Raw genomic sequence first — 13,775 nt, forward strand, 5'->3', positions numbered from 1 at the left:
CTGCAGGGCACACACAGACTGCAGTCACTAGGCACCAGGGTCAGTCTGTCGTGGTGTATGCTGCCCGGGTCTTTCGTTGATGTGTATGCTTGTCCAGGGTCCTGGTGCCTGCCATCCCGAATGTAAAGGCAGGCTTCCCTTAACATGCACTTCGACTGTAGCCACGATCCTCCCGCTGCCCTGAGCCCCAAAGAGCCCTCATCCAGGGACAGATACTCACCCTTCCCCCACACCCCTCACCCCTTCCAACGCCCAAACCCACAGCCCACAGCCGTCATGCAAACCCCTATCCAAAGACGGCACCCCTCGCCCCTTCCTGCAAACCCACCCATTCCTGCAAACCCACCCCTACATGCACAACCACCGTAAACCGTCCCCCACCCCACAGACCTATGTAGGAGCAGGAGGCTGTCCGTCCTGTTTTGGACAAGCGGTCTGTACATCAGTGCACACCGAACCCAGCACAGTATGCTTCCATGTTTCAACCAAGAAACAGAAATGCAAAGTCAACGAAAGATTTATTATTAATTACTGTAACCCTGCTTTGTGAGAGGTCTGCGCCACTCTCCTCATCGCGCTGCCGGAGCCTCCTCGCCCGATTTCTCAGCATCTGACTGTGGAAGAGGTGGACGATAAGGTGCGAGGAGTTGACAACGGCCATAAGTGCAGCGATGATCGCAGCGGGCTCCATGCTCGCAGTGCTGTGGCGTCCACGCTGTAACCGACCAGACAAGGGCGCGAACAGATTTCCCGCCGGCGCTTTCAGGGAGGGAGGGCGTGATTGACGGTTCAATGACGACAGTAACCCAAAACCACCCTCGACACATTTTTTCCCCCAGCAGGCATTGCGAGCTCTACCCAGCATTCCAATGGGCAGCGGGGACTGCGGGAACTGTGGGATAGCTTCCCACAGTGCACCGCTTCCAAAGTCGACGCCGGCTCCCTTAATGTGGACTCAGAAGTTCGAATTAGTGTATTTAGTGTGGATACACAAATTCGACTTCATAAGGTCGAATCCACAAATTCGACTTAAGTAGATTCGAAATAGTCTTGTAGTGTAGACAAGGCCTCAGCTAAATTATTCTCTCCATTTTACATGTAGGGAAACTGAGCAGCAGATAGTTTAAGGTATAGTTTTAAGTGCACATACAGATCAGGGTTTGAGCTGTGCTGCTTGGGAATTACTGGCACAGAACTTGACCAGTTATGTTTTTGCTGTTGTCATGTCTGTTTTGATTTTCAGATAATCAGTATTTTTCAGATTTATATGAAGCATTCGATATATTTAATACAAGATCACTGTGAGAGTATTGTATGTGTCTTTTTACAGATGGAAGACCTTTAACTCTGGATGAAATTTGGGAAGGCGTTCATGAATGCTACCGGGCTCGTCTACTGGAGGGGCCCTGGGACACCATTACACAACAGGTTAGATGCTACTATTCTTTTACAGTATGGAATTCATTTACCAAGAGAGTAGATAGCATTAGATTCACCGATTAAAATAGAAGAGGCTTTGTGTGTATTGTGCAGTGATTCATGGGGTGGCTACTAATTATGTTATCAAGAAGACTAAAGTGTAACTTTCAATTTAAAATAAACTAATAATTTGTAAAATTGAAGGACAAAGTCAGTTTGTTAGTCAAATAATCTGTTATTGCTGACTAATGTGTTTAAAAGTCAGTACTTAATGAAGTCAGTGTTTTAAAAGAAACAGTAGCTCAATACTGTACTTGTAAATTGTTTTACTATCCTCTGCTAAAGGTGATTAAACCACGTATATTTTAAATGGCAATAAAAGTCACTAGAATTAGTATTAGTGTTCCAATACAGTTATGGGCTTTTCTCAGGATTCCAATAATTGCCCTCTAGAAAACGGTCTGGATCAGGGGCGGGCAAACTTTTTGGACTCAAGGCCACATTGGGTTTCGGAAATTGTATGGAGGGTGGTTAGGACAGGCTGTGCCTCCCCAAACAGCCAGGCGTGGCCTGGCCCTACCCCCCCCACTTCTTGCCCCCTGATGCCCCCCCCCGGGACCCTAGCCCCATACACACACATCACCCCCGCTCCCTGTCCCCTGACCGCCCCCGGAACCCCCGCCCCTGACTGCCTCCTGCCGCCCCATCCAACCCCTCCTCTCATTCCTGACTGCCCCCCTGGTACCCCTGCCCCCTCCAACCACCCCTTCTCCCTATCCCCTGACTGTCCCCTGACCCCCCATCCAACCCCCCCTCCTTCCTGACTGCCCCCCTGGGACTCCTGCCTCCATTCAACCCCTGTTCCCTGCCATCTGACCACCTCGACCCCTATTCACATCCCCACCCCATGACCACCACCCTGAACTCCCCTGCCCCCTTACTGCTCTGCCTGGAGCACTGGTGGCTGGCGGCGCTACATCCGCGCCACCCGGCTGGAGCCAGCCACGCCACCGCGCAGCACAGAGCACCAAGTCAGGCCGGGCTCTGCAGCTGCACTGCCCCAGGAGCTCACAGCCCTGTCACCCAGAGCATTGCGCCAGCGGTACAGTGAGCTGAGGCTGCGGGGAAGAGGGAACAACGGGGGAGGGACCTGGGGGTTAGCCTCCCAGGCCAAGAGCTCAGGGGCTGGCAGGAGGGTCCCGTGGGCCGGATGTGGCCAGCGGGCCGTAGTTTGCCCACCTCTGGTCTAGATTGTGCATGACAAGGATGGGCCTTGTGGTAAGGCTCTAAGCAGGACTCAGGAGATCTGGGTTCAGTTTCTGGCTTTGCCACAGGCCTTCTATATAACCTTGGACATGTTATTTAGTGTCTGTATTATTGTAGAATCTCCATGTCTCAGTTCCCCACTGTAGAATTAAGATAATACTACTTGCTACCTCATCCCCACCTCCACCCCAGCCTTTTGTCTGCCTTGTCTATTTAAAGTGTAAACTCTTCAGGGCAAGAACTCTCTCTTACTCTGTGTTTGTACAGTGCCTAGCTCAGTGAAGCCCTGATCTTAGCTGGGGCCTCTAGATGCTATCATAATACAAGTAACAAACAATAATGAAGCACATTCATAAAAGATGCACAGTCATGGCAATTTGAGCTGCGTTCATGTTTGCACAATCCCAAACTATTCTCATTCTTCGTATCACAGCAGTGCTTGGAGACCCCAACTGAGATTGTATGTATGCTGTTTGTTGTGCACTTCTAGGTCTTGCCTGTGAGTTTGCAGAATACAACTGTTGTTAATAAGTACCTGTAGTCAATGCATTACTTAGTGTGACCTGTCCATTGCAGACTAAGGATGAGTAAATCAGAGTTTAATAAAATCTGGTAGCTGATAAACTGGTGTTCTCCAGTGGATATCACGGTTCAAATTGTAAATTTTCTTCATTTAAAGCTGGATAGTGACTAGTTCTGCATTGGGCAAGAACAATGCAATTAGCCTTCCTTTATGCTTATTTGACAGAGCTAGGATCACCCTCAGTCCTTGCATTCCCAGTGCACAAGGACCTGAGACTCTAATGCCAGCAACAGTGCTAGGAACCCCTTAGGGCTAGGGATGGAACAGGCCCTACACCCGCTGTACTTTCCAACAGAGCTGTCCTGGCATGTAGAACAATTGCATGCTATAACCTGTAAAAATGTGTAGCAGAAGCCTCTGCTGTGTGCACTCCATAAGCAATGTGCCTTCCTAGCTGCCGCACCTCTACACCTCCCCTACCTGTGGGCTGTGGCTTAAAGCCACAATCAGACTCTTTTGTGAAAAGAACAGTGTATGCCACACCTACGGCTATATAGGAAGAGTAAATCGTAATACAGATGTTTCTGAGAATAAAGGAAGTTTCAGTGACAAAATATGTGTGTACTGTGTAAAATTAGAGTAATGGAAGCCAAAAGCAAAGCTGATGTTTACCTGTAAAGGAGCAATGAAATAAAACTGCCCTGAGATACATAACACCAAATGGTGTGCATGAAACACACAGATACACACAAGCTTGTGGTAACAAGCTTTTTGGCTGGTAAAATATGCTTTGCACTGAAGCTAATGTCTTTGTGGCACCTTTCCAGGAATAATACACTACATTTTAGTCCAATGTCCAAAGTGAACTTAAATATCAGGAGAAACCATTTTGCAAAACAGCGACAGTTATAGTAGCAAGATATTAATTGAATATGATACTAAGGTGATTTCCTATGAAATGGGGAAATTGCAGAATGAGTTTTACTCTCTTTTCAGGAATAATACAGACTATGGGCCTCAGGGTGATGGCTCAAGGGAATTCAGACATCAGTGTGATACAAGGATTGCTGGAAATTAGGGGCTAAGCCCCACCAATAAGACCACTAATTATGTTGGATATATATTTTAATAGTTTTATACTTTCATTAATTTTCTGTGCAATATGTTCTCCCTAAGGCTGTTTGTCACTGGTTTAAGACTGGAATTCCATTGAATTCAGCATGGTTGCGCCACTTCACAGCAGTAATGAACTTGATCCAAAGTCTCCAGTTGCACCCTGGTTGTGAAATGGGGTACTGATCCTGCTGAGTCCCTCCTTTCTGTGTATGGCTATGAGTGAGAGCCTACAAGAAGAGCAGATTTCTATGTGCGGTGGTGTTAATTTTAGATTAATCCAGAGAGAAGCTGAGTGTAGAGGGCCCATTAATAGGTGATCCAACCTCCTTTGGTCTGGTTGAAAAACAATAACAAGGCAGTGGAGAGTCACATGGGAGGGAAGGAACCAGTGCAGTTAGTGGTGTTGCCAACACTATCACATATTTTTAGTGCCAGCTACCACTGGTGTAACAAACACATTTCCCCTTGTAAAACTGGGAGATAGGAATGCCAGACCAAATATAAAAAACTACCATACAAATAAGACTATTCACAAAGGAATTACAGAAGATGATAAACATACTAAGCAATTGCCTGCCAGTCTCACACCAAAACAGGAGCTAGGACTACAAGAAAGTCTTTTCTAGATCTGAGAGTTGAACTGACATGCACCCTTCTCTGTCTCCTGTCTGCTTATATGGGCTGACGCACTTGGTCATATGAGATAGATTTAACTAGTTAGGGACACAGGTCACTTGGTGGATGTCACTTGCTGTCTCACCAAATCAAACTCAAAACTCTCAGTATGCCAGCAATCAGAGAAAGTTCATAGTATTCAGATAAATCAGAAAAAATTCTACAAACCATTCACCATTCCAACATGAACAAAACGTGAGCAAATCACATCTGGTTCACAGTGCCATTTGAATTCAAACTAGAGCTAATTTTGATATTTGGATTCAGTAGTTGGTATACTACTAGTAGTAGAAAGTCATATCAAGCTTCATTTGTTTTACACATTTAAGATTTAACTCCATTTTAACATACTGGGGGCTTGTATTCTAGGAGTCTTACAAAATCTTGCTGCTATACTTTGCACATATGTGTTGCAATGTCAGTGATTTACAAGCTGTGTGATTAAATGCAGGCATGTATCTGAAACCAGCATCTGAGATATGAATCAGGTCTGTAAGAGCATAGCTGTAATTACTAGGATGTTGGAGCATATGGTTAAGGTAACCTTTAAACTAATTTCAGTTACTTTAGATTTATTATGGGAAGTCATGTTCACTTGCTGAGGAATTATCTTGAAATATTTTTATTGACTAGCCTGTTTTTTTATTGCAATAGGCAGAAATCAACTAGTTAATTTCTCATAAATAAATTAGCTTGATAAGTTGCATAGTGGTTTATAAAGATAGTTGATAAACTGTGATGATTTAATTGCACTTCCTCTCGTAATAATCTTTAAATCTGCCAGCTGAAGTTCCAATGATTGGCTTTCTTCCGTACTGAATCTCCCTGGAATTTTCAGTCATCCCTTTTCTACATCATCGGATAAGTTGCTTTAACTGCTCCCATTTTAAATAATACAAATCAATTATACAAACACACAGCTGTTTAACGAAACTTCTAAATGTTGCTACAGGTCTCTGTGGGTATTTCCTGATGGCTCATAATGACATCAATTTAGTGCACCTGGTAAAGATCTGTGTGAATTGGAAGTGACTTAATGTGGCAATGACAAGAAAATTAAGTAGTATTTATGGATTACTGATGCTTTTTCAAAATTGTTGCCAAATCTAATTTTGGCTTCTGTTAAAGTCAGTAATGGAGGTGCAGACGTCACATGATTACATCCTAAAAAGTTTAGTGTTAATTTGTTGAGTGTTTTCACAGGTATCTTATAGTGGTATTTCCCTCCAGTTCTTATATTTCAGGAAATAGTCCCTTCTCATCTTTATTAGGATTAGTGGATTCTAGAAATCCATTCCTTCCTTGAAGCTCAGAGTCTCCAAACATAATTCCATTGTAACTTATCTTGAGCTGTAAGCAAACAAAGCTTTCCTCAGCTCTATCTCAACTGAATTTTCTATCTGAGTTTAAACCAGAACAGACTCCCAGACCTGCTTTCTGATGTGTAACCATCCGTGACAATGTTACAGCATCATCCTTTGGAATCCCAAATCTTCAGATTTTCATTCCATCACAGAGGAATATTCCTTTGTCCTACATTTTGTTCCTTTCTAGCATTATTGTTTTTTAAAATGAATTGTTAAATCCGTTAGTTATATTGGTTTGAGAGGTACCATTGGGATTAATACTAAATCAATTTTATTTAATATCTTTATTGATAAAGTGGAAGAGAATAAACAGTATGTCTGTGACATTGATGTATATGCTAATTTGGGAGGAGTTGTAAATATAGCAAGGACAGAGAAATAATACAAAGGGTCCTGGAAAGATTTGAAATATTAGCAGAAGGTAACAAAATGAGACTCAACCTGAAAAAATGCAAGCTAATACAACTGGGGGAAAATAACCTGAAAAACATTTTCAATGGAGGGAGAAGCTTAAAAAACAGAGATAAAGAAAAAGACCATAACGGTGATAGATGGCTGCAAAAGACACTCATTTGACATTGCAATATTCAATAAAAAAAGCCAGTGCAGTTTTGGGTAGATACACAGAAACAAGGGCTGTCAAATGATTAAGAAAATTAATCACAATTTATCATGAGATTAAAAATAATAATTGTAATTAATCACAGTTTTAATCACACTGTTAAACAATATCTTAGAATACCATTTATTTAAATATTTGTGGTTGCCGCAACTCCCATCCTTTCATGTATTTATACCTGCCTACTGTATTTTCCACTCCATACATCTGATGAAGTGGGTTCTAGCCCACGAAAGCTTACGCCTAAATAAATTTGTTAGTCTCTAAAAGGTGCCACAAGGACTCCTTGTTGTTTTTGCGATTGACAACCCTAACAGAGACATCATGTCAGACAGTACAGTGGTAACACTTCCTCCTTGTGTGGCTCTGATGTGACCTCACCTGGAATATTGCATTAAATTCTAAGTACAACATTACCAGAAAGAGACTGAAAAATTGGAGACAGCTCAGAGAACACTATTGCATGGGAAGCTGGGAGTTGCTGCCTGGAGGGAAATTCAGAGGAGGGAGAGGCGGAGAAACAAAGACATATAAAAGGGACAGATACAGAGAAAGCTGGATGGAGAAGGAATTGAAATAAAAGGCAGAAATCTCAGTGGTCATAGGGTGAATCTCTTAACCACTGAATGATGCATAGTGCAGCAAACAGTCACCTAATAATCAATAATATCTAAAAGTTTACTTATATAAAGGCCAGATGCTACCCTTTATCTTTGTGGAAACAACCTGCCATTAGCAGATCTGCTGTGGATTGAGCATAGTGTAACAAAGTGATAATGTCCTGCTGTACTCAAAACTTTATGGAATTAAAATAAACTTTATTGAATGAAATTAAACTTTATTGAATTAGGCTAATACCATTGGGGTTTATTGTATTAAAATTGCAGTTGTGCATGTGTTATTGTGGAATAGTATGCAACTCCTCTAAGAGGAGGGGGATGCTACTATAATTCCTCCAGTTATTAGCCCTTATAAAGGTACTCATTAGTAAAGTTTGCATTTACTAGTTCAAACTAAATTATCCAGGAACCAATAATTTTAAAAAAATTAATAGCCTAGTTTTAAACGGGCTCATGGCTTCTTCCTAATCGAGCAAGTGAACAAGACCTCTGGTCCACGAAGAACCCCAATCCTTAGAGAAGGACTGGAAAAATTGAGCTTACTGAGGCTCCATAAAACTGCATGCTTGTTCTGAGCTGAAAGCGGTGATAAAACTTAAAACCCAGAAAGAAACACCTGGTGTGAAGTGTTAAAGAACTCTCCTGCCAGAGCCCATGTGAGTGTTGGGGTGATCTCTGGTAAGCTTATAGCAGGCATGTAGATTCTTTTATTGTTTTTACTATATCTTCTCTGTAATGCTTTTTAATGGCTTGCAGAAAGAAAGATGTGTGGTATCTATTACTGTGGGCATTCACACTGTTAAGTTTCTGGAGAAAAAGCAAGCCAGTGTACTTCAACAGCCTGTCTGCTCCAGAAATAACATAGTAAAAACAGGGCATTTTGTGGCCTGGAAATACCCCGAGTCTGAAAGAAATAAAAGGCGGGCCTCCACACAAGAAAAGCAATGGCGGGGAAGCTTGAAAGCCTGAGAAATGATGACGTTGCAGAACCACTGAGGGGAAATACACGTGCAGTTGCCTTGAACCGAAACAAGTAATATGTAGTCAAATTTACAACCAGACCCACAGACTTCTAACTAAAATGCAATTTGGTCCTCACTACAGAATGAGTTTAACTTTCCTTTAGAGGCTGAGATAGGTTTCAGCCCATATGTTGATAGAAGGGTGAGAATGTGGGGCAGAATTAATGTTATTTTAATGCACTGTAAATTATACACTTATTTGAACTGCGAGGGTATTAGAGTATCCACCTCTCCTTTATTGTTAATTTCCGTAGTTGAGATTGCTTGTGCTTTTGTTTACCTGTATTGTTTCTTGATATGCTTATACTTTCACTTCAGAGTTCTTTTGCAATCTTAACTTAAAATTATTAGTGGACATAAAACTCCTAAAGACTTATGGACAGAATTTTCAAACCTGAGTGCCTAAAGTGGTCTGATTTTGAGAGGTGCTAAGAACACGTGGCTTCAAGCTTTAGCTACCTAAATTTAGATACCCAATTTTGAAAACTGGTCTGGCAATGGTGACGCATTAACCTGAAATTTCATGAACTGAAAAGTACCTGGTTCACCTTCCCCTATAAATTAAATAAAGTTGCATACAATAAAAAGTGTTTTGAAAGGTTTACTGCATATGCCCAGTAGCTAATTTTCAATTAATAACTCAGCCATTTGAACTTTAAAACAAAAGGGGCTTTATTCAAGTAATGTCATATTAAAAACAAAGCAACTTGAATGAAGATGTCCCAAACTATCTATGTCACCTTTTTATTTAATTTTTTTTCAAACTATAAGTGAATGAAGAGGGGTCAAAATGACAGCCTTCGGGATTGAAGTCCTCTTCACACGGAATGGATAAGAGATTGGCATCAACAGGGCAAGTTTTTTCATCCAGTCCTGGCAACATGCCTCGAACTTACTCTGGAAGGACCACATCTAGGGACAACAGAGTAGTTCGGACTCCGTGTGTCTATTCATTGATTGACCTCTCTTACAGAGAGTATCACTTGGTAATGGATTTTGTGACGTAAACAGTTATTCATTAGGAATTGGATTAAGATCACCCATTAATTTCACATAGGCCTCTGGACATCATTCAGATGATACAGAAATATTTAGAAATTGCTTATTCATTAAAACTGGAAATAAATTTTCCAAACTCTAGAAATATATTTTTTGTTGAAGGGACAATATTGCTGATTTTGTTTGCCATGTGAAGGTCTTGTTTAAAATCCTACCCACCCCCTTTTAAAACAAACAAGAAAAAAATTCTGATGAAGAAGCATGCTGATAGCAATCAGTAGCAAGTGTGTCACCAGTAACCAAGTGTTTTTTGTTTTAAGAGTATGACATTGTAATAAACCCTGACCTTCCCTTGAGAAACACAAAGTCATAAGCACAAGAGAGTTTATGCATTAAGGCTTAATCAATGTTTAGTGATGATGGAATGTAAAATCAAATATCCAAGGATAGAAATCAGTTTGTCTTGTTGCAGAAGGAGACTCAACAGTTGAAAAACTGCCCTATAAAACTGGAACAAACACTTGATGATTTGAAGGTTCTGAAGAAATTGTCTAAAAATCTTAGAACTGACTCATGAATATGAAGGTAGTGGGGGATTGTGAAATTTATTGATTTTTTTATTATTAAAAAAGCTGTTCAGACACCTCTCCTGTTACACTAAAACACCATCGTGCTAGGCGCTCCTTCCCACCAACAGAACAAGTAACAAAAGAACATGTAAGTATATGACAAATTCCCCTGATTGTGGCCTTTTCCTCAGCATCCCAGAATCTAATTCGGTGCACCAGCTGCTGTCACCACAGTGCTGACATTCAGGGCATTGTGGTGTCCACAGTCATTACAATAGTTTGCCAAAACAGAGCAAATCTAATCCACGTAACTCCACAGTGGCTCTTCTGCTCTTAGTTTAGATCTTCTTCCATCAATGTTTCCCTTCCAGAAGTTTTTTAAACACTTTGAGATCCTTAAGACTGAAAGATGTCCTACAATTGTATTTTTCCCCCTTTATTCTGCCGGTCTCACAAAGCTGCTTTTTCCTGGGCCCCTCTTTCAAAGCCATGCAGAAAAGATAAACTCAGTGGTCTAGCTTATGAATAGTGATCTCTGAAGAAACACTTTCCTTCAAAATTTATTTCCCCTGTAGTGTGTGGTTCACCATTTTTCAAACTCTATAATAAATTTTTAAATATGGGAAATCATTGTTCTCCATGTGATGTTCTAGTAAAAGACCTCTGCTACGCTCCAACTTTAGCTTAAAGATCCACCTAGTATAACCCTTAAAATAAAAGTACAAGATATAGATGCTAATACTAATAGAACTAGGATTGATAGTGTCCCTGCTGTTTCTCCTCCACATAGTTCATGCTTCATCAACTCAGATACTCTGTTGGAATGGTGATTAACTTATCTGAAATATTAATACAGTTCTCAAAAAATTCTACCCTTTATCTTCTGTAACAATAAACTTGCTTTTATTTATTTAATTGATTTCACATACTGTATTTCATTATTAACAACAAAAGTGGATGAATTAGGAGCCCTGTCCTGTAAGTTACAGATCTTTAAGCTTACATAATGCCCTAGTAATTAATTCTCTCTCCCATGCCTGGTTTTACCCAAAATTTATTCTCCCTTTCATCTAAATCAATAGATTTTCTTTACTAATCTCTTCTGAGAAAGTCCACTGGAGCTCTGGGAGCCTTGTAATTTTGTTTACATGGAACTAAGAAATTTTGATCTTGTTCATATTTGAAAGTTCAGAGAAAGCACCTGTGTCCATGGAACAAGTCATGTCCACCAGGCTGAGGGCATCCCTTGCACATTAATCATGGAAGCTCATTGAGGCTATGGGAACAAGAAGTGGACAATACTTTTCAAGATTTAGCCCATTTTGTTCCACTTTTGACTTATTTTGGAGAAAGTGCCTCACTGGCTTAACTTTTTATTTCTGGTGCAGTAGGAGGAAAGTGGAAGTTTCATCTGAAAGAATTGGCAGCACCAAAATTAAATTATTATTTGTATTGTGATTGGGAGCCCAGTCACTAATTTAGGGCCCCATTGTGCTTGGCACTGTACAAACTGAACAAAAAGATGATCCGTGCCTGAAGAGTTTACAATCCAAGAAGCAATAGTAGTTAGTAGTAAAAAATATGTCCTAATCTATTTTATAACAGTACATTGAGCAGAAACCCTAGTTCTGAACTGATACATTTAACTGATGGAAACCCAATATATGAGTAAAGACTAAAAGGCTGGATCCAAAGCTCACTGAAGCCACTTGAGAGTCTCCCTTTGACTTCAGTAGGCTTTGTATCAGGCCCTAAATATCTTTGTTGTGCATTTTCAATTGAGATTTCTTATTGGTATTTGATTTTAATTAAGCAAAATAATACTATAAAAATACATGTGAAATTAGGAGGAAAGAATTCTAAACTATATGAGATAAAAATGAAGGTAGGTTTTTCAAAAACCTCAGTGTTAATCTGACACAACTCCTACTCACTTCAGTGGGAAAATAGTTGGACCAGAGCTGAATGTTTAAGAAAATCCTACCCAGAATCACCATTTCCCTGCTTACTTGTTTTACACAGTTGGGGTAGTACAAGGAAGAGAAAAATTAGATTTATTTTGATTGTAAGCTCTTTGGGGCAGGGACTATCATCTTCTTCTTCTTCTTGTTGTTGCAGCACCAAATGCAATTGAGTCCCAATCTTGGTTGAGACACCTGGATGCTGCTGTTATTCAAATAATAATAAGAATAATTAATAATAATAATTAGGGAACTTACTCTGTTTAGTAGTATTTCTTTGCACTGATATTAGAAGGATTGTGATGTCCTGGTATGTAAGGGTTGTAACTTGGTATCTAGCACGTGGCTGTGGTAACCACCCAGTTATATGTTCATTCTCTCACATATAAAAGTCTCTATCCACACCCGTCTCTCAAATAGCAGCACAGAACTGGCCTATTTTTACATTAATCCACAATCTGCTCTTTTTCAATATGTAGTTAAGAATCTGAAAGACAGGTTCTTTATAGTACAATAATTCTGTCCATTACATCATTTAATTTATGGCAGTGTTAACACAAAAATCAATAAACATTATTTCTAAAGTGTCAGGGATGTTAATGGTGTGATTTTTTTTAAAAAGGAAAAAGATTCTAAACTCTTTTTAACAGAACACTGATAGTGTTGTAGAAGCACATCTAGCTGAAACTGTAGTTGGGAAGATTTAAAACATTATGGCTCAGGCATCTTGAAAAATGTGTATAGGTAGCTATTTTTAGACATACAAATCTTTCTTGCCATATTGTGGGATTCTGCTAAGTGGGGGAGGCTACATACAATGTATCTTAACAGAAGGCTGCTAAGATCGCCTTTTAAATCATTTTGAGTCATATCAACAGTTGCTATGGGTCCCCTGCTAATATTTTTGGGAAATTATTTGAATTACTACTTCCTGAGAGAAGGGAGATATCAGTCTTACCAGCAGAGATTGGAGAAAGTCATTACAGAAAATAAAGTCTAAGAAAGGGCAGTTTAGCTGAATATTTATTTCAAGCTAAAATTTTCTGTGATCAATTGAACTTAAAGGTTTTATTTACTCCATACAATCCACTCATAGTATTCTTGAAGCTAGCAAGTACTTTTGATTTTAGAATAAACACTACTGCATAGTTTTCCATTTAGTGATGCTTTCGTCTAATGATGATAAGGTTTTAGCATTTACAGAGCAGTTTGTGGTATGGATACTACTCCCTTTGAAGTTGATGGGAAAAGTCCCTTTGACATCAGTGGGAGCAGGTACTCATTCTTCAGAAAACTGCATAAATATTAAAAAAAAATACAACATACACATACTTGATCGAGTGATGCTTTAAAGATAAGAAAAGGGGTGGAGGGTTCCTTGCAGATTTCTGTAGCTCAGTTTCAGAATGGAGGTTCAAGTCATAGCTGTATTGTTACTTGAATTGATTATAACTATAAGATGGAGATTGAATACTGCTTTCTGCACAGATACAAAATTAATTGAATGAATTACAACTTAATTGTATTGATTCCTCTCTCATACTATAGGAAAGTTACTCTTGAATCCCCAGATAAAGCAGAAGAGAGCACCCCTACCTTACCCACTGCAGTCATTGTGA

The 13,775-nt window shown here is 40.0% G+C and overlaps 1 protein-coding gene across 7 annotated transcripts in view; it reads left to right on the top strand.

Moving 5' to 3' along the window:
- Positions 1-13,775, top strand: part of ATG10 (autophagy related 10) — a 129,842-nt gene that overhangs the window by 89,784 nt on the left and 26,283 nt on the right. For all 7 annotated transcript variants that reach the window (XR_005600790.1, XR_005600789.1, XR_005600788.1 and 4 more), the window contains exon 5: positions 1,331-1,428. Coding sequence is in view for 2 of the 7 variants with exons in the window: in XM_039545653.1 (XP_039401587.1) it covers positions 1,331-1,428 (98 nt within the window). In the remaining 5 variants the exon portion in view is untranslated. The remainder of the gene's footprint in view (positions 1-1,330; positions 1,429-13,775) is intronic.

The sequence above is a fragment of the Mauremys reevesii genome, linkage group 6 (assembly GCF_016161935.1).
Source record: "Mauremys reevesii isolate NIE-2019 linkage group 6, ASM1616193v1, whole genome shotgun sequence".
NCBI classification, from domain to species: Eukaryota; Metazoa; Chordata; order Testudines; family Geoemydidae; genus Mauremys; species Mauremys reevesii.